Here is a 15,846-nt window from a genome sequence, read left to right as displayed (position 1 = left end):
CCGATAAACATGTCTGCACTCATTCACTGGCCTACGAACGTGGATATCCTTGCATATTATCAGGTATTGGTATTTCCATCCTACAGTCCTACAGTCCTACTGGCCTCCTAGCATAGCATAGCATAGCCTAGCCTAGCCTAACATAGCATAGCATAGCATAGCCCGCTCGTTGTACCCGGAGCAATTTGCAGAACCGGTTGTAATGAACACACAACAAAGAGATCCGCATCAGCTCGTCCACCTCACCTCACCTCACCTCACCTCCTCCCCTACGAGCAAGACAAAACCGAACCCCGAACCACGCGTGTTTGTTTCTCTTGTCTTCTTCCTCTTCCTGCGCTGCCTACTTCAGATCCCTAGAATACACCCCTGGGCCTGCCACTCTATCCACCACCCCCCAACGACAAAGGGAATAAAGACAAAGTTTTTAGTAGTGAGTGAAACGATATATGAAAACCGAGAAACGAAAAAAGAAAAAGACAGGAAAGGATTACGTTGTTGTATTGTGTGTGAAACCCTGGGCGTACTGGAGGAGCAGCAGCCTTCGCGATGACAAGAAAAAAATGGAACCGGGTGTTTCGTTGCAGCACTAGAAGAAGATATAGGCCAGCAGGAAGCTGACCAAGCAGAGGACCGCCGCAATCTGGACTGGCACGCCCTCGGTGCCTTGCCTCGCTGATTGCGCGAGGTCCTGAGCGGTCGCCTGTACGTTCGACGCCTGCTCGCCCACCGCGTCAGCCACAGCCGCCTTCCTCTGTCTCAGACCGCTGGCGGCGTCGTTCTGGAGAGATGCGATGGTCGCCTGAGCCTTGGCCAACTGTTCCTTCAACTGCTCGTACGTCTCGGAAGCGGTATGCTGTGCTGTCGATGCGACGGCCGCAACAGTCGACTGGAAGTTCTCGCCGACGTCGGACTCTTGTTTAATATCGCGGGTGTCGACCGTCGAAGATCGGGTCTCGCTGGGCGATGTGAAAGGAGCAGGGGTCTCCTCGGCCTGCGCATGTGAAAGTTAATTTTATTTCCTTGATGGTACGCTGCCAGGGGTATGTAGGCGAAAGGTACACGTACCCGGCTCGACGTCGAGGGACGGATAGGGGTGGCAGCCACGGGGGAGGTGGTCTCCTCTCCAAAGGGTGGCAGCCAGAGAACGCGGATCTTCTTCTCCTGAACCTGGGACTTGTCGACACCATCCCACTGTATGATGTATTTGTCAGCACTCATTTTCATTTTCGTCCTCCTCTGTTTGAGTTATACGCACAATCTGGGCAACGTTGGTGAACTCCTTGTCACCGGTGATGGCAACAGACTGGACGAGGAACTTGTCGCGGCATCGGGCGTCCGAGGGGGGCTCCTGCTTCATGGCCTGGAGGAGGACTGAAAGGGAAGTTAGTCACGAGACCGTAAGTTTGGACATGGTGTCGGCGATTCGAGGACTGACCGGAAACTTCGACATCGTGACCGGGCTCAATGCGACCCGAGTTGGGGCGGACGCAGTATCTGAAGAGGGAGTTGGTAAGTGTCTGTATATCCTTGGACCGGTGATTCGTTTGCGCTGCGGCGCATTGCCGAGGAAGGGACGTAGACGTACTGCTTGGGAGCGGTGGTTTTGACCTGTACGAGAGCATGTTAACACATATGTCGAGTGACACTCAACCACGACAATAACGCGTGTTGATGTCCACACATACCTTGAAGGCAACCGGAGAGGTATTGGGATTCCTGATCCTGAGGATCTGCGAAACTTCCACAGTAAAGGGCCCTAATTTCTGGTCAGACGATGGGAGATCCTAGAGGGAATCTGGGCCGATGGTGCTGTTTGCGAAGGGACGACGTACTGCGGAAACCCAGCTCGAGGGGATCGATTTCGACGGACATGTTGGCGATCGGTTGGGCTCTACGTGGTTTGGTGGTTTTGGGAAAATCTAGAGCGACTTGGATTTCGCGATGGGATGACGGGAAATGTTGCCGGGGGATTATTGGCCGTCCCTAGTATACCCGGTGGGGGGGAAATAAAGGGATGGGGGATGGAGTTTGACGTATTAGACAGGTTCGCGAAATATGCCAGACAAGGGCAATGTGAATCTGATTTATCGGGCCAGACAGCGAGACCGCGGAGAGTTCAGTAGTCGTCGTCACAAGAAAATGTTAGGTAGCAGCCCGAAGTGAAAAATGGATAGATGTTGTGAGGTGTGGTAAAATACAAGAAGAAGAAGAAGCTGGAACCTGGAGTGATAATATTACGAAGACGAGAGAGAGGGAGATGATGTGTTACGACATTCAACAGTGACGGCGGTCCGACGCGCGCTGGACAGACCAACCTGGACACAACTAAGCCAGCAGTACTTAGTGTACCTACCTACCTACCTAGCCTAGGTAGGTGTTTCCAGGAGGGCGCCAGCCAGGCGACGAGACTGCAAAAATGCCCGGATTCAAGCCAAGACCCAACCGAGCCAAGAGCACCTCAGAGGTACCTAGGTATCTGGGTCCGTGCTGATCTCATACCTGACTGGACCCCAACCCCAGAGGAATGAACCTTTCAGTGAGAATCTCAAAAGCTCCCAGCTCTTTCCCGACCCGAATGCTATGTCCACCCGCTGCCTGGCCGGGCGAGCCTGCCGTTGGATACCTCTAGGTAGACGAGGAGACGAGGCCCGTATGGTAGGTTGTCGCGTGGGGTCCACGTATCTCCACTGAAATTAAGGGTCACAGTCGGAGAAACAGGTGATGCCGACTGTCATTTGGCTACAAATTGGGCAATTGTCAGTTTGTCACTGGCCATTTCCAGCTGCCGGCAACGCTGGCACCACTGTCAAAGCAACCCAGGGCACCCAACGGACAAGGGTGTTGTGTTGTTTGTGAATGACGTGCCCCGGGCAGCCTGGCCATATCGCGAAGCGTTCACTTTATCGATGATGACGACGGCGACGACAATAACAATAACAACAACAACATTCACGTGGGCAGTCTGAATTTCTGTTGGAAACGTAAGACGATATTCCAAAGTTGGGTTCCAAAAGAAGGCCAAAGTGTTCGTCTGTTGAAACCTGGCAGCGTTTTAGTGCAGGGAATCGCTACTACGTACCCGTCCGTCTGCTTCTATCCGAACTGTTGACAGCTTCGCATCTTTTGATTGAACCCCTCCTTATGGTAGTGGACTTGACTGCACCAATTCCGAGTTGCCACTATTTCATCCCCAGCAACAACCTACTATAACAATCAAGACCAGTCCCGTCCACTCCATTTAAACACCTAATCTATAGTAGCGACCATATCTTTCTCATCAACCAACCAAATCAAGAATCATCAAAATGGGCCAAACAGATCTCGAGGTTCTGATCGACATGGGTTTCGAGCGCGCCCGCGCCGAGCTCGCCGTCAAGAAGTCCGGTGGCTGTCAGTCCTCCCGAACGCTTACATTTGTGACGCGAATGTGATATTGACAACTAGCAGTGCAAGGAGCCCTCACCTGGCTTGAGGAGAACCAGGACAAGTCCTTGGAGGAGCTACAGGCCAGCGCTGCCTCTGCCGCCACTGCCAAGGCCGACGACGACGAAGAGGATGATGGCTCCCCCATTCCCGAGGGCGCCAAGTCCCTTGTTTGCAACGATTGCGGCAAGAGGTTCAAGAACGGAGATCTTGCCGCCTTCCATGCTTCCAAGACGTCAGTCTCTTTACCAATGTATCCGTGTTTGTGGCACCAAGCTAACTCTACCATAGTCAGCACACCGACTTCTCCGAATCTACCGAAGAAATTGCTCCTCTAACGGAGGAAGAGAAGAAGCAAAGGCTGGAGGAGCTCCGCCAAAAGCTCGCGGAGAAGCGGGAGAGGCAGGCACTTGTTGACAAGGAGGAGCAGAAGCGCAATGAGGTACGATGTCAGAATGTCCCCAGCCGCATTCCAAGCATGCTAACAAATATGTATAGCAAATCAAGCGCAAGGCTACCAAGGAATCACAAGACATGAAGGAGGAGCTGGCGCGTAAAGAGCAAATGAAGGAGGCTGCCCGCAAGCGTCAAGAGAAGCTCGACGACATCGAGGCCAAGAAACGCATCAAGGCCAAGATCGAAGCCGACAAGGCCGAGAGGAGGCGCAAGGAGGAGGAAGCAAAGGCGCTTCGCGAGGGTAGAGCTCCGGCCGCTCCCTCAACCGCGCCTGCTGCCGCCGCCGCTGCGCCGGCTGCTTCGAAGCCGGCTGCCTCCCACAATGAGGCTCGTCTGAGGTTGCAAACTGCCAAGGGAAATGTTATGAAGACACTGGCTGCGGATGCCACGCTGTTTGAGCTTGCTCAGCAGTTGGAGTCGGAGAACGGAGTCCCGGTTGCGAGCTTCTCTACGACGTTCCCCCGGAAGACGTGGCAAGCCGGAGTGGACTTTGGCCAGACGCTGAAGGAGGCTGGGTTGGTTCCCAGTGCGGTGCTCATTGTCAATTAGGGTGGACGAGTACATACTTAGTGCTTGGAAGTAAACTGGGGTGGGGGGAACGGCCATGGTATGATCTCAAGCCGAGTTGAAACGCCAGAGCTGGAAAAAGAACGGATACGTCTAGAAGCTGCTTTACGAATGATGAAAAAGAAGTTAAAGTGCCAGTTAAACAATCTTCTGTGTAATTGTTGTCCGAACTGTGATGTCTGGACATGTCGTTCGTAGCGCAGATAGGTACCTCTACGGCCACATTAAACCCACGCTACGCTAGACCCACCATCTCCGGATTACCCCGGAGGATACAGTTCAATACTGGTTAGACTGTTAGCTCGAGACCTAGTATCAACTTCCTTAGACGTACTATATTTAGTTGATTTGTGGCATCATTCGACGAAAGTGGAATTTGGATACGAATATGCTTATTTTCAGATAGAATATAACACATTGAACCTTGTTGATTGGTGTGAGACAATTCAGATCGGATCTCATCCAATTTCGCAGAAATACCCCTGGGTACCGAGCTAACAAACAAACTAGCACCAGATTGTACTCCGTGGCAGTGCAACTAGCAGCCAAAAGTAAACAAAAGCCAACCTCTTCGGCTTCCTTCGTTGAGACACTGTAACATTTAGCTCGGGTATTATCCCGTATACCTACCTAGCTAGTACAGTAACCCCTCCTTTTTTTTTCTTTCGCAACGCACGCAACTTTTGTACCGAACGTATCCGTCCTTGATTCCAGTACACTCACTTATCTCTAAAGTCAGACCATAACTATGGCCTCCTCCTCCCGATCTCGCACCCTCCAACTCGGACAAGCTCTCCACAGCAACTTGAACAGCCGCTTTAGCCGCCGCCCATCATCATCTTTCTTTTTCTCCTCCACGTTATCATTCTTCAACTCTTCTTCAACTACCGTCACGAACCCCGAATCATCATCACCCCGCATCTCCAACAACTTCTTCTTTAGTCAGAGACATCATCATATCCGAACAATGGCTACCTCTACCTCTACTACCACCGCCGGAAAGAAGATTGAGTGGCTCGTTGTCGTGCCGGACTTTGAGGGCGTTGGCGAGAAGAGGTTGGAGGTTCGCCCGTGAGTTTGCACTCATCTGTTTGATTACAGTAGGTAGAGAATGAGTGCGAAGAGGTTACTGACTGAATGTGTTGGGGATATAGTGATCACTTTGCCGGTCTCGGCAAGAACGTCGATAATGGGTGTTTCCAGATGGGCGGTAGGTCTTTTTCTCAAGTTATACTTTACATCACTTCACTCCGTCTCGTTTGACTTTCACTTCACCTTAGAATACCTTCAACAGTGCACCACTCCCCAGCTCTGGGGGGGTTCTTGATAACTCTGCACCTGCTTGATCTCATACACATGCTCTCGTCTTACACACACATGAACCCTTCCCTTGTATCAATAGAGACGAGTGCTAACATACTCAAAAGGCGCCGTTCTCTCCGAGCCCCCTACCTCCGACGACCCCAAGACCTTCAAGTTCGCCGGCAGCACCATTGTCCTAGTCGCCGAGAGCCGCGAGGAGGTGATCAAGATCCTCAAGGACGATGTGTATGCCCAAAAGGGCGTTTGGGACGTTGACAACGTAAGCTTTCTTCCCCTGTCCTCAGTTCATTCTGCTGCCTTTTAGAAAGCTACGTAGTAGAAGTCTCGACAGTCTTGGAGGAACGTGATGCGTCAAAGGTTCAGGTGTGGATGCTAATGCGAATTATAAATGATATAATATAGGCTCAGATGTGGCCCTTCAAGTGCGCCTTCCGCTTCCCTGTTCCTGGTCAGCAATACGAGCAGAAGCAATAGGTGTGTAAAAGTCAATAGAGATTATTAGTACATAAGATACAGTTCAAATGATTTTCGGTAGCACTCTTTGTCTGCAAGTATTCAAGCTGAGTACTCGGAATACATCTTTGAGAATGTCCACAACACAAGACAGATCGATCCACACTACGAACTTTGCGACGAGGAGCAACATATCGGAGGTATCTATATAAACTCGAAATGCAAAGGTAACAGCTACAAGACGCACTAGACTCGTCAACATTTACCTATGCTCTCGTCGATCTCGGAAAGTCGGAATCATTACCACAGTTTTTTTTTCTTACAAGTAATTGCCGAAACACAAAGTAAGTCAAAAGCAACAATCACTCAATCTGCTCCATTTCGCTATCATAACTTCTCTTTTAAAGCAAGTATATACCCAACACCACAAAAAAAAAAAAAAAAAGCTCCCCACACTTCCCTACCTACTGCTGCTTCTATCACTACCAGCCGTTCAATGCTGCCAAGTCTGCTACTATTGCTGCCTCTGACATCCTTGCCAGACTTCGCCTGACCTCCCTAGCCCGACAAGCCTCTTGCAATTCAGCGCGGAGACGAGCACGGTAGTCCCGTAACAAGCGCATAGATTCCGCATTTGACGCCGTTGCTATTGCCGCCCGCCGTATGATCTCTGCTGCGCCTGGTTCGGCGTTTGACCTGTAAAGGCGGTCCCGTTGTTGTTGTTGTTGTTGTTGTTGTTGTTGTTGTTGTTGTTGTTGTTGTTGTTGTTGTTGTTGTTGTCTGGCATGATAGGCATCTCGTATGTCGCCAAGCAGGCTGGCGTGCAGCTCGGCCATGGAGCGGAGGGTACGCCAGGGTAATGGCTCGACGTGGCTTCTCAAGTGCAAGTATAGGATGATGTTGCGGATGTGAAGCTCGTAGTCGGAGAGCCCCTCAATAATATCGCTGTAGTAATCGTGTTCATCGGCATCGTGTTCTTCGTCATCGTGTTCTTCGTTATTGTGTTCTTCGTCATCGTGTTCTTCGTTATTGTATTCCTCGTCATCGTGTTCTTCGTCATCGTGTTCTTCGTCATCGTGTTCCTCGTCATCGTGTTCCTCGTCATCGTGTTCCTCGTCATTATAGAATGAGAAATCTTCCAGGTCTGAGATGGGGTCCCAGTCGTCTTCTGAGTCATCTTTTTCCTCGAGGTGTTCGTCTTCAAGGTCTTCGAGGTCCGAGAGGTCTTCTTCAAGGTCGTCTTCGAGGTCCGAGAGGTCTTCTTCAAGGTCGTCTTCGAGGTCCGAGAGGTCTTCTTCGAGGCCCGAGAGGTCTTCTTCGAGGCCCGAGAGGTCTTCTTCGAGGCCCGAGAGGTCTTCTTCGAGGTCCGAGAGGTCTTCTTCAAGGTCGTCTTCGAGGTCCGAGGGGTCTTCTTCAAGGTCGTCTTCGAGGTCTTCGTATTCTTCAAGGTCTTCGAGGTCCGAGAGGTCTTCTTCAAGGTCATCTTCGAGGTCTTCGTATTCTTCAAGGTCCTTTTCATCGTCCTCCTCTTCTTCTTCCTCGAGTCCTTCTTCTTCTTCTTCTTCCTCTCTCTCTTCAACAATCCCAAAGTAATCCATAACAAACTTCCTAAAATCGTCGAGATCTCTTCTCTTCTTCCATTTATTCAAAAGGCGCCGGTTCTTGATGTCCTCCTCCATACCCATATAAACATCATCAGGTACCCTCGCGGGGTCAAGGAGGGGTGAGTTGCCTTCTTCGCGCATCTTTTTGTAGTAGCAGATTATCTCCTCCGCTTCGTCGGGCCAGTCTGTGGGTGCACTTCTCGGAGAGCCGAGAGGAGGATATGCGGCGGCAGCGGTGGCAGGTTGTTCTTGCGGGGGGCTAGTGAAAGAAGTCGTGGGGGTGTCGGTGGAAAGGGAGAGGACTTGAAATAAAAACGAGGAGCGTGCGTGTGACATTTTGGTGGTAGTTGACTTTGACTGGTTGGATTATCGCGATCCGGCCGAGCGAGCGTATGATTTGAGGTTGGAGCGGATTCCCCGAGGAGGTAACGGGTTGAGCTATGTGGACGATGGTCGTGGGTTTTTGGACCGTCGGTGTACGGATCGTAGGTAGGTATGTAGGTCGTAGATGGATAGACTATGGGATCATGATCGGAGGTAATGACCCGTGGGGATTTGCACTGTAGGAGTCTTGAACAGTGGTTGTGTGTAGTGTAGGTATATAGACCGTACGTGTGTAGGCCGTTCGAGCGTAGACCGTGAGGATGTAGCCCCAAACAGTCACGTGGATGGTATGAAAAAGGAGCTGGAGAAGACGGAGAATGACTCCCGCTCGAAGAAAGGGACGCGATAGACAAGTATCGGTGTCTGAAGGATCGTGAAGTAAGGACAAGCCGTTGATGTATTGATTTACGTGGATAAATGACCTAAGGAGCGAGGAACCGAGTACGTAGACGGATGACGAGAAAAAGAGAGGGAATTAATTCGAGTGGAAAGAGAATGGATGGGCAAGTTTAAGTATCTGTCAGACTCCCTGTGCAGGGAGATGTATTTTCCAGGGAAATATATTTCGGCGCGCAGATGAAGTCCGACATAACAGCATCCGATGTCCGCAGCGGAGGCCCCGATTCCTGCTTATATACGATATCCTTACGTGATGCTGTACTGCACTCATCTAGATCCTTAAGTTCGATGGCGGCCCAGCAAGAAAAAGCGACACATCTTGTCCCTTCACCCCATCTAACCATGCCCGTCGAAGCCTCTGCCAGCGTCCAAAGCTACTGAGTCCGGTGAATCCGCAAAACCTCGCCATCGGGACTACCGAAATATGCACGATGATAAGGAACAAACAAGTTTATGGGTACAGATATGACTCTTCAGTTGACATATATGCAACGCACGATGTTGTATTTTCGGAACGCATATTGGTCGGCCAGGTTGAACCAGGAACAGTCGAGAGGTATTTGAACGAGTATTGCATTGGACCGGCAGCATGATACATTATTAACCGCGTCTTTTTATTTTCTTCATTTTTTTCTCTTCGGCTTCTAAGGCAGATGCAAAGACAAGCCCATATCTTCGAGCTTGTAATGGTCGGCCATGATGGTGGCAAGATGATCTCGTGTTTGGGGGCCACTGTAAAGTTGTTAGTGTTGGGGTTCTTCAGTCATCAAAATTATGGGTTCAGGGCTTACAGGTTTGTTAGGTATACATCGACGTATTGGGGTGGCAGGTACTCGCCCACGATGTTCTCTACCTCGAGGGCATCGACGGCCTCACCGTCGGCATAGTCGACATACGTCGAAGAATCTCCCTGCTCGAACTCGGTCCCATCGTCCGACGGATCTACGGGGCAGAACTTGTAAACACCGCTTAGAACGATAACGGGCTTGGAGTACTCCTGCGCTGCCCTAGCAGCAGTACTGCACCCACTCTCTGTGGAAATACCGCCGTTCGCATATACGGCCTTGGCGCTGATAACGACCTTGTTCACCCTAGGCATATAGGCCATCAAGCCGTTGCTAGCCAGGCTGATGGCGTTGACCCCGAGACCGTTGAGCTTCTTCCGTAGGGCAGCATGGGGCACCTCGCCGGGTTTTTGACGCTCAGCGCTGGCGATGAACACGGTAAACCTCCTCTTTGCTGCGGCTTTGAGGAGGAATCTCTCGACTGTTGGGGAGGGGAGGTAGGCGAGCACGTAATCGCCGGGGTGAATCTGGATGTCCGCGAAACCCGCAATCTGGTCGTCCGCCTGGCTGATCTCGTCCATAATCTCTTCGATGCCATCGATAACTTCGGACCGTAGGGCATGCATGTTGGCAGATGCGCCCTGGGACATGGGGGTAGATGCGCCGGTAACTGGTGACTGTGCGGTCTCTGAGACGCAGAGAAGGTTGAACATGGACTTGGACATGGGGAGAGTCGCGGCGCGGAGGGGCGTGGGGCCTGGCCTTGTGGAAATGGTGGGCGTTGTGGGCAGCTGGGAGAGGTCGGATACTGAGTCGCCCATCTCGTCGGCATTTCTGTCCTCGGAAGCCTCATCACGAATAAGACCCATTACTCGGCGGACAACGTTGCCGATGACTTGCTCAGTGGGAGCAGCTTGGGCAAGTCTGTGGCCGGTGTTGGAGACCTTTGCGAGCAGCTGATCGACGTTCTGCCACTTAGACTTGGCGACGACCTGGAGCAGCATATGGGCTGTGGCATTGGCGACATCATCGCCCTTGACTTGGCGACGTTTTAGGAGGCTGCCCAACCATGTTAGGATCTGATATAAGATAGATATGAAGCAGGCGTAGGCGTACTAAATAAGAGCCTCGATAGAAGCCTCCAAGGGCTGAGTGTTGAGAGACTTGAGGAGCTTGCCCAACGTGGGGGCATAGCTCATTTGCGACGACGCCATGGCGATGAGCTGTGTATAGTACTCTGTGTGCTACTGAGGTATTGTGGAGGTGATGTCGAAGTGAGAGTGCGACTGTTCCCTGCTCGAGGCTGTATGGTCTTTACGAATGGTACTGGACGGATATCTATGAAATCGATATAGGCGGGGGGGAATGACAAGGCTGCTGGTCGCAAAAAGGTTCTCCAACAATAGCTTCCAGAACTGGGCCAATGTCGCTTGGGATTGTGGACTTTTTGCCAGTGAATTGTCGAGGTGAGTCAATGGCTCACACTGAATGCGCTTGGAGGTAGGTATCACAAGCTCTAGAAATTTAGTGGGGCAGGCAAGCAACCGGCCTTCAAGGACAAAGCACTGCCGCTGTTTGCCAGTTTGCGGCAGGCTAGAAGCAGGCCTTGTTTAAGTTCAAGACTACTACTAATCCCTGTCGTACTGAATGGAAAGCCCCACCAAGCAAAAGGTGGAAGTTTAAGACATTTCCTCTTATCGCGTGCTTATCGGAAAATTGGTCCCTCTTATCGCACCCAATTCCAGGCGCTCACCTGCATTATCGGCCCCCGGGCGGAACGGCTTTACAATTGGCCTACAAATTTTTGGTCGCGTCGCTCTGCTTTGATTGACTGGGTCACTTGATGGACCCAGTAAAATCTGCGTTGAAGAATCCATTTCTGCGATCAACCGCCCCATCACGATACCAAATACCTTGACGCCCCAACCCAGTAACTTTTTTTTCTCTTTACTGCAGTGGTTGTCTGTATAACCATTCTTTAATTCCTGTTTGATACCCCATCCCCCTCCACCACCAACTTTATCTACACACACCCAACCACCACCACCAACAACAACACACACACACATTTAATCCGACAAGATGGGTGCCACCGACAAGATCAAGGAGAAGAAGGACAAGTCCGAGAAGAAGGACAAGAAGGAGAAGAAGATGAGCGAGGAGGCCGGTGTCAAGAAGGAGAAGAAGGACAAGAAGGAGAAGAAGGAGAAGACCGAGAAGCTCGCCAAGGCCGTCGAGGCTCACCTCGAGAAGGAGGGTTCCGTCGACCCTGAGGATGTCGTCAAGACCGCCGAGGACCTCGTCCCCTTTGCCCTTCCCCTCGCCGACGACAAGACCCACAAGAAGATTTACAAGTTGATCAAGAAGGGTACGTTTTGTGACTACTCTCCAATTGCATTGCCAGGCTCCTCAATCGCAGCCCACGCACGACTTGTACTGAACCCAAGCTAACTTTTGATTAAAAAAAACAAACAGGCGCCAAGCTCAAGTCCATCCACCGCGGCGTAAAAGAGTGCGAGAAGGCCATCAAGAAGTGCCCCCTCCGGACCGCCGCCTCCCCTCCCGCCGACGCTCCCGGCCTCGTCATCATCGCCGGCGACATCTCGCCCATGGACGTGATCATGCACTTCCCCATTCTGTGCGAGGAGCACGGCGTTCCCTACCTGTACATTCGCTCGCGCGCCGACCTCGGCGTTGCCGCCTGCACCAAGCGCGCCACCTCGGTGGTGATGCTCAAGCCCGAGGGCAAGAAGTCCTCTGGCAAGGAGGAGGGCGACAAGGTCGACCCTGCCGAGTACCTCGAGGCCTACAAGGAGCTGGTCAAGACGGCGCAAAAACAGTGGAACGTCCAGGTCGAGCCCTGGGTCAAGGGTACTCACCCGCTCCAGATCGAGGCCAAGGTCAAGGGCACTGCCTAAATTGGCGGGAGCAATGACTCGAGCGAAACAAAACACACAAAAGATGAAAGGCTGCAACGACATGATGGCGACAGCGGGAGCACATGAGACCATGACACTATTGCAGGTGCCGGTGTGATTGTGCGTCTGCTTGTTGCAAGAGTGTTCGTGTGCGTACGTGCTTTTTGCTCAGACAATCGGACCGTCTTACCGTTGAGAGAGAAGAAAACAGGCGACCGATCATCTTGGAGATTGGACGCTGGCGGGGAGCGCAAAGACTGTTATTCGATGGACTTTTGCCTGGGCTTGGGGAACAGATGAAGGAGGAACAAGTTTGTGACGCCTTAATCACAACCTCTATCACTCTTTTCTTCCCTCGATGTCGATTTCTGTCTCCGCTTCGGGCTCCTCCCACCTCTCGCTCTCATCACGAAAAGATTGTCGGATATCGGTCATCATCTCTTCCGCATTGACCACATCCGGTCGGCTCCCATGGGCTGGCTTGGTTGTTCTGGGCTTTTATCTAAGCTATAGATAGAGAGCATTGATGGGTTGACGGTTTTAGTCTATCCTGGTTTCGGTTATGGATTTATGGCGCTGGCTACTTGCTGTCATTAAAATATGGAAGGCGTTGCGGGGTAAACACTTGTATTTTGTACGGTATATATGAGAAAGGAATACCAAGTTCATCAGTTCTCATTTTCCAGTTCGTATATGTTCAAGCGTCTTTGGGTCGAATGCCGCGGGCTGTACTTCTGGCCTATGTCACGACACACAACACAACATCGACATGGCCAACTACCATCGCAACACTCAATCAGATGCAAGACAACTCCTGGTCACCAGCAGACAACAAGCACACGAGCCAAATAGTGAGTTATCGCCAGCGTCTTCCATTCATCTCAGGAATGCTGATACTATGCTAATAGCTTGATACAATACAGAGGGTACCAAGAAAAAAAACAGGAAATGCCCAGGAACACGCCCACACTCCAAATTGTAGGTGCGATACTCAAGTTCCCCATTATCATTAACTTCATTAAACCATACCAGAGTTCCTCTTACTCAAAAAAGGACCCTTTACTCGGCACGCCAGCTTGTCCGGCCGAGAGTAGGCGATCCGGAGGTAGCAGAGGCGCTGTTTCAACCATGTCAGCAGACTGTTCCCACAGGATATACCGTAGTAGATAGGTTCTTTTACAATAGGGTGACCCACTACTCAAAAGGGTTGGTGCGCGTTCCCCACCAGGTAAGGAAGACGGAAAGGCCGACAGTCTCAAACAGCTTAGCGAGGACGTTGATGCCGACAGTCTCAAAGGCGCGCTTCTCAACGAAGAACTCAGAGATGAAACCGGGAGCAGAGGTGGCAGCGAAGATGAGACCGCCGAGGTAGGCGGCGCCGCGGTAGCTGAGGGTGCCGGTGGCGTTGATGAGAGCGCCAATGCCGTACGACTGCAGGGCAGAGCCGACGAGGGAAGAGCCCCAGGCCATGACGGCCGAGGTGGCCTCGCGCGACTTGATGAACTCCTCCTTGCTGTTGGAGATCTTGGCGCGCTGGTAGGTCTGGCCGAAGAGGGGGGTCATGATGGCCAGCTCGGTGGCATGGTTGAAGATGGTGCCGAGGGCAATGGCCGAGGGCTTGACGGGGGGGAGATCTGGAGGGAGTGAGTTAGTGTCATTGTTTGGTTATGCTTGTGGAAATTCATGTAAATGGCTGTTGATGGTGGTGGTAATGCTTGTGCGTTGTGCTTGCGGTGGTTCATCTTTGGTTCATCCCAATTCGCAGTGTTTGTTGCTGTGTCGGTCTTGTTTGACGTGCATCCCGTGGTGCGCCCCGCTCGCATCCCCTACGTCATAGGCTGCCGCCCGCGGTTTCTCATAGCAAACCGCACACCCGAAACAAGATGCTTTTGAGCAGAGCCGGTGTCGAGAAGAATGAAAGATTGGGGCGAATTCGAGATGCTGGTCATTGTGTTGGGATATTCGATTGTGTCGTTATGTTGTTGGAGATGATGCCCGAAAATGAACCACTTGACGCGGATGCAAGGTGAGGGTGACAGGAGGGGAAAGAGGGGGCTACTAACAGTGAAGAGACATGATGGCGGTTGGTATCGTGTAGTAGGTTTATGGAATAGTTGTTCGTTTGGGTATCGTCGTCGTTGAATTCTCGATTGGAGAAGTCGTTGGTTTTCACTGGTTTGGAATGAAGCAAGCAAAAGGGAGATGGAGGGGAGGGAGGACGTGGTGGTTATAAAGTACTACAGAGGACGGACGGAAGGAATGGATTCTGGGCAAGGCCGGGCCTGCTGTCAGGGCGAGATCACTCATTACTAGGTTCTTCTTTGTGCGTCACGATTTCAGTCAACCGAGCAACCAGCAGGAAAGCATCCATGAGCCCAGGCCGAACAGGCAACGAACAGCGATGGGGACCAACAAGCAGCAAGGACGGATGGAAAGAGACCTGGGGACAATCACGATGGAACGCTCCCGGTGTCTTTCTGTCTTCCTCTCAACGAGATTCCACGGCTCTAATTGGTCGTCATACAGAAAATCCTCTGTAAATTGCCCTGGTTACAGAAGGAATCACATCATCGCCTCTGTCGAGCTTCCCCGGACTGCATCTTATGCAAGATGATGTCACTCACTCATTCCACGCTTTCCCCAATGCGGAATGGTCAGTACAAGTAACTTCCCATCCACGGGCACCCGCCCTGTAACAGGACCTCGATTCAACAAATTCACAGCGAACGAATATTCAGTCTGCTCTTAGAAGTATTGATGGGTTCAGTTGGTGAGTGAGGGGTCAATCCATCTGTTTGTCAGTCGGGCAGTGGACAGACAGTCAGACTTTGGAAGTCGTGGATGGTATCGAAATGGTGTGAAACAAAGCGAGGGGTTGCCGTACAGTATTTGCATGATTCCCCTCCAGCCGGCCGGTGGGAAATCAGAAAGTCAGGTCGTTAGTTTCCAATTTGCTTTTTCCGTCCTGTGCAATGCCGAATCACAATTCCCGTTAAGCCGTTGCTGCCCCTCTCTTCCATCGATTACAATTGTTTACTTCCGGTGCAGTGGCCCATGTAAAACCTGTCTTTCTGTCTACACTACACTACAATCCCACACCATCCGAAGCTGAACCTCTCTCCACTCACTATGGCCTTCTGGGCCTAGAATTGTGCGAAATTGCAAGCTTCTGACGCTTCAAAGTGGATTTTTTCCGAGCTTCAAACCAAGCTGAAGTTGAGGCAGTGCAGTCCGTCGCTCTTCTTCCAAGGCCAAGGCCGAGCTTGAGCAGTCAAGGTAATTGACATCGTAATCGAGTTTCAGTCCGGAAGTAATGGAGCGGATACTTAGCTTTTGCGGCTGTTCGGTGGTGGCTCCGTAAGTGGATCGGGCAAGTAACGAACAGGAATGGCCGTAATTTTCTCCAAAAACTGTTAGTGAACTGGCTCTGCATACCCCAATTCCGGAATCACCTAACTGCGTACAAAACATAATGAACCTGCCCCTCTTCTTCCTCTTTCAAATCTATGAAGCAAAAAGTTCCCACAGTGA

General features: G+C 51.5%; 7 protein-coding genes across 10 annotated transcripts; 3 read left to right on the top strand and 4 right to left on the bottom strand.

Annotated features, from left to right (window-relative positions):
- Positions 1-38: 38 nt before the first annotated feature.
- NCU08956 (MSP domain-containing protein) lies at positions 39-2,341 on the bottom strand. Its single transcript, XM_955587.2, has 7 exons — positions 1,836-2,341; positions 1,689-1,759; positions 1,589-1,611; positions 1,439-1,497; positions 1,259-1,374; positions 1,069-1,194; positions 39-994 (listed from the first exon to the last, which is right to left on the bottom strand). Exons 1-7 carry the CDS (start codon positions 1,873-1,875, stop codon positions 590-592), a joined length of 840 nt encoding a protein of 279 aa, XP_960680.2. The 5' UTR covers positions 1,876-2,341; the 3' UTR covers positions 39-589.
- A 448-nt stretch (positions 2,342-2,789) lies between these two features.
- NCU08955 lies at positions 2,790-4,595 on the top strand. Of its 2 annotated transcripts, XM_011396457.1 has the most exons (5): positions 2,790-2,984; positions 3,052-3,393; positions 3,451-3,661; positions 3,718-3,868; positions 3,925-4,595. In XM_011396457.1, the coding sequence occupies exons 2-5, from the start codon at positions 3,309-3,311 to the stop codon at positions 4,429-4,431; spliced, it is 954 nt and encodes a 317-aa protein (XP_011394759.1). In that variant the 5' UTR covers positions 2,790-2,984; positions 3,052-3,308; the 3' UTR covers positions 4,432-4,595. The 2 variants fall into 2 exon arrangements, with proteins under 2 accessions (XP_011394759.1, XP_011394760.1); XM_011396458.1 differs by having other exon boundaries at positions 2,790-3,393.
- Positions 4,596-4,984: 389 nt separating this feature from the next.
- NCU08954 (hypothetical protein) lies at positions 4,985-6,964 on the top strand. The gene is made up of 5 exons (XM_955585.3): positions 4,985-5,520; positions 5,604-5,659; positions 5,877-6,031; positions 6,175-6,569; positions 6,768-6,964. Exons 1-4 carry the CDS (start codon positions 5,198-5,200, stop codon positions 6,244-6,246), a joined length of 606 nt encoding a protein of 201 aa, XP_960678.2. The 5' UTR covers positions 4,985-5,197; the 3' UTR covers positions 6,247-6,569; positions 6,768-6,964.
- On the bottom strand, positions 6,708-8,165 carry NCU08953 (hypothetical protein; the record flags this gene model as incomplete). The annotated part of the gene is made up of 1 exon (XM_955584.1): positions 6,708-8,165. One exon carries the CDS (start codon positions 8,163-8,165, stop codon positions 6,708-6,710), a length of 1,458 nt encoding a protein of 485 aa, XP_960677.1.
- A 431-nt stretch (positions 8,166-8,596) lies between these two features.
- Positions 8,597-10,946, bottom strand: NCU08952 (translation regulator GCD7). Its single transcript, XM_955583.2, has 3 exons — positions 10,514-10,946; positions 9,404-10,456; positions 8,597-9,344 (listed from the first exon to the last, which is right to left on the bottom strand). The coding sequence occupies exons 1-3, from the start codon at positions 10,609-10,611 to the stop codon at positions 9,257-9,259; spliced, it is 1,239 nt and encodes a 412-aa protein (XP_960676.1). The 5' UTR covers positions 10,612-10,946; the 3' UTR covers positions 8,597-9,256.
- A 280-nt stretch (positions 10,947-11,226) lies between these two features.
- On the top strand, positions 11,227-13,064 carry NCU08951 (ribosome biogenesis protein Nhp2). Its single transcript, XM_955582.3, has 2 exons — positions 11,227-11,765; positions 11,873-13,064. Exons 1-2 carry the CDS (start codon positions 11,480-11,482, stop codon positions 12,313-12,315), a joined length of 729 nt encoding a protein of 242 aa, XP_960675.1. The 5' UTR covers positions 11,227-11,479; the 3' UTR covers positions 12,316-13,064.
- A 42-nt stretch (positions 13,065-13,106) lies between these two features.
- NCU08949 lies at positions 13,107-14,801 on the bottom strand. 3 transcript variants are annotated; one of them, XM_011396455.1, is made up of 3 exons: positions 14,379-14,801; positions 13,511-13,949; positions 13,107-13,432 (listed from the first exon to the last, which is right to left on the bottom strand). In XM_011396455.1, exons 1-3 carry the CDS (start codon positions 14,389-14,391, stop codon positions 13,375-13,377), a joined length of 510 nt encoding a protein of 169 aa, XP_011394757.1. In that variant the 5' UTR covers positions 14,392-14,801; the 3' UTR covers positions 13,107-13,374. The 3 variants fall into 3 exon arrangements, with proteins under 3 accessions (XP_011394757.1, XP_011394758.1, XP_011394756.1); XM_011396456.1 differs by having other exon boundaries at positions 13,156-13,432; positions 13,496-13,949; positions 14,379-14,540; XM_011396454.1 differs by having other exon boundaries at positions 13,156-13,949; positions 14,379-14,540.
- Between the last annotated feature and the right edge of the window lie 1,045 nt (positions 14,802-15,846).

Source organism: Neurospora crassa, linkage group V (genome assembly GCF_000182925.2).
Source record: "Neurospora crassa OR74A linkage group V, whole genome shotgun sequence".
Taxonomy (NCBI): domain Eukaryota; kingdom Fungi; phylum Ascomycota; class Sordariomycetes; order Sordariales; family Sordariaceae; genus Neurospora; species Neurospora crassa.
The sequence above is the reverse complement of the archived record's forward strand: the minus strand, read 5'-3'. Positions and strand labels throughout refer to the sequence as shown.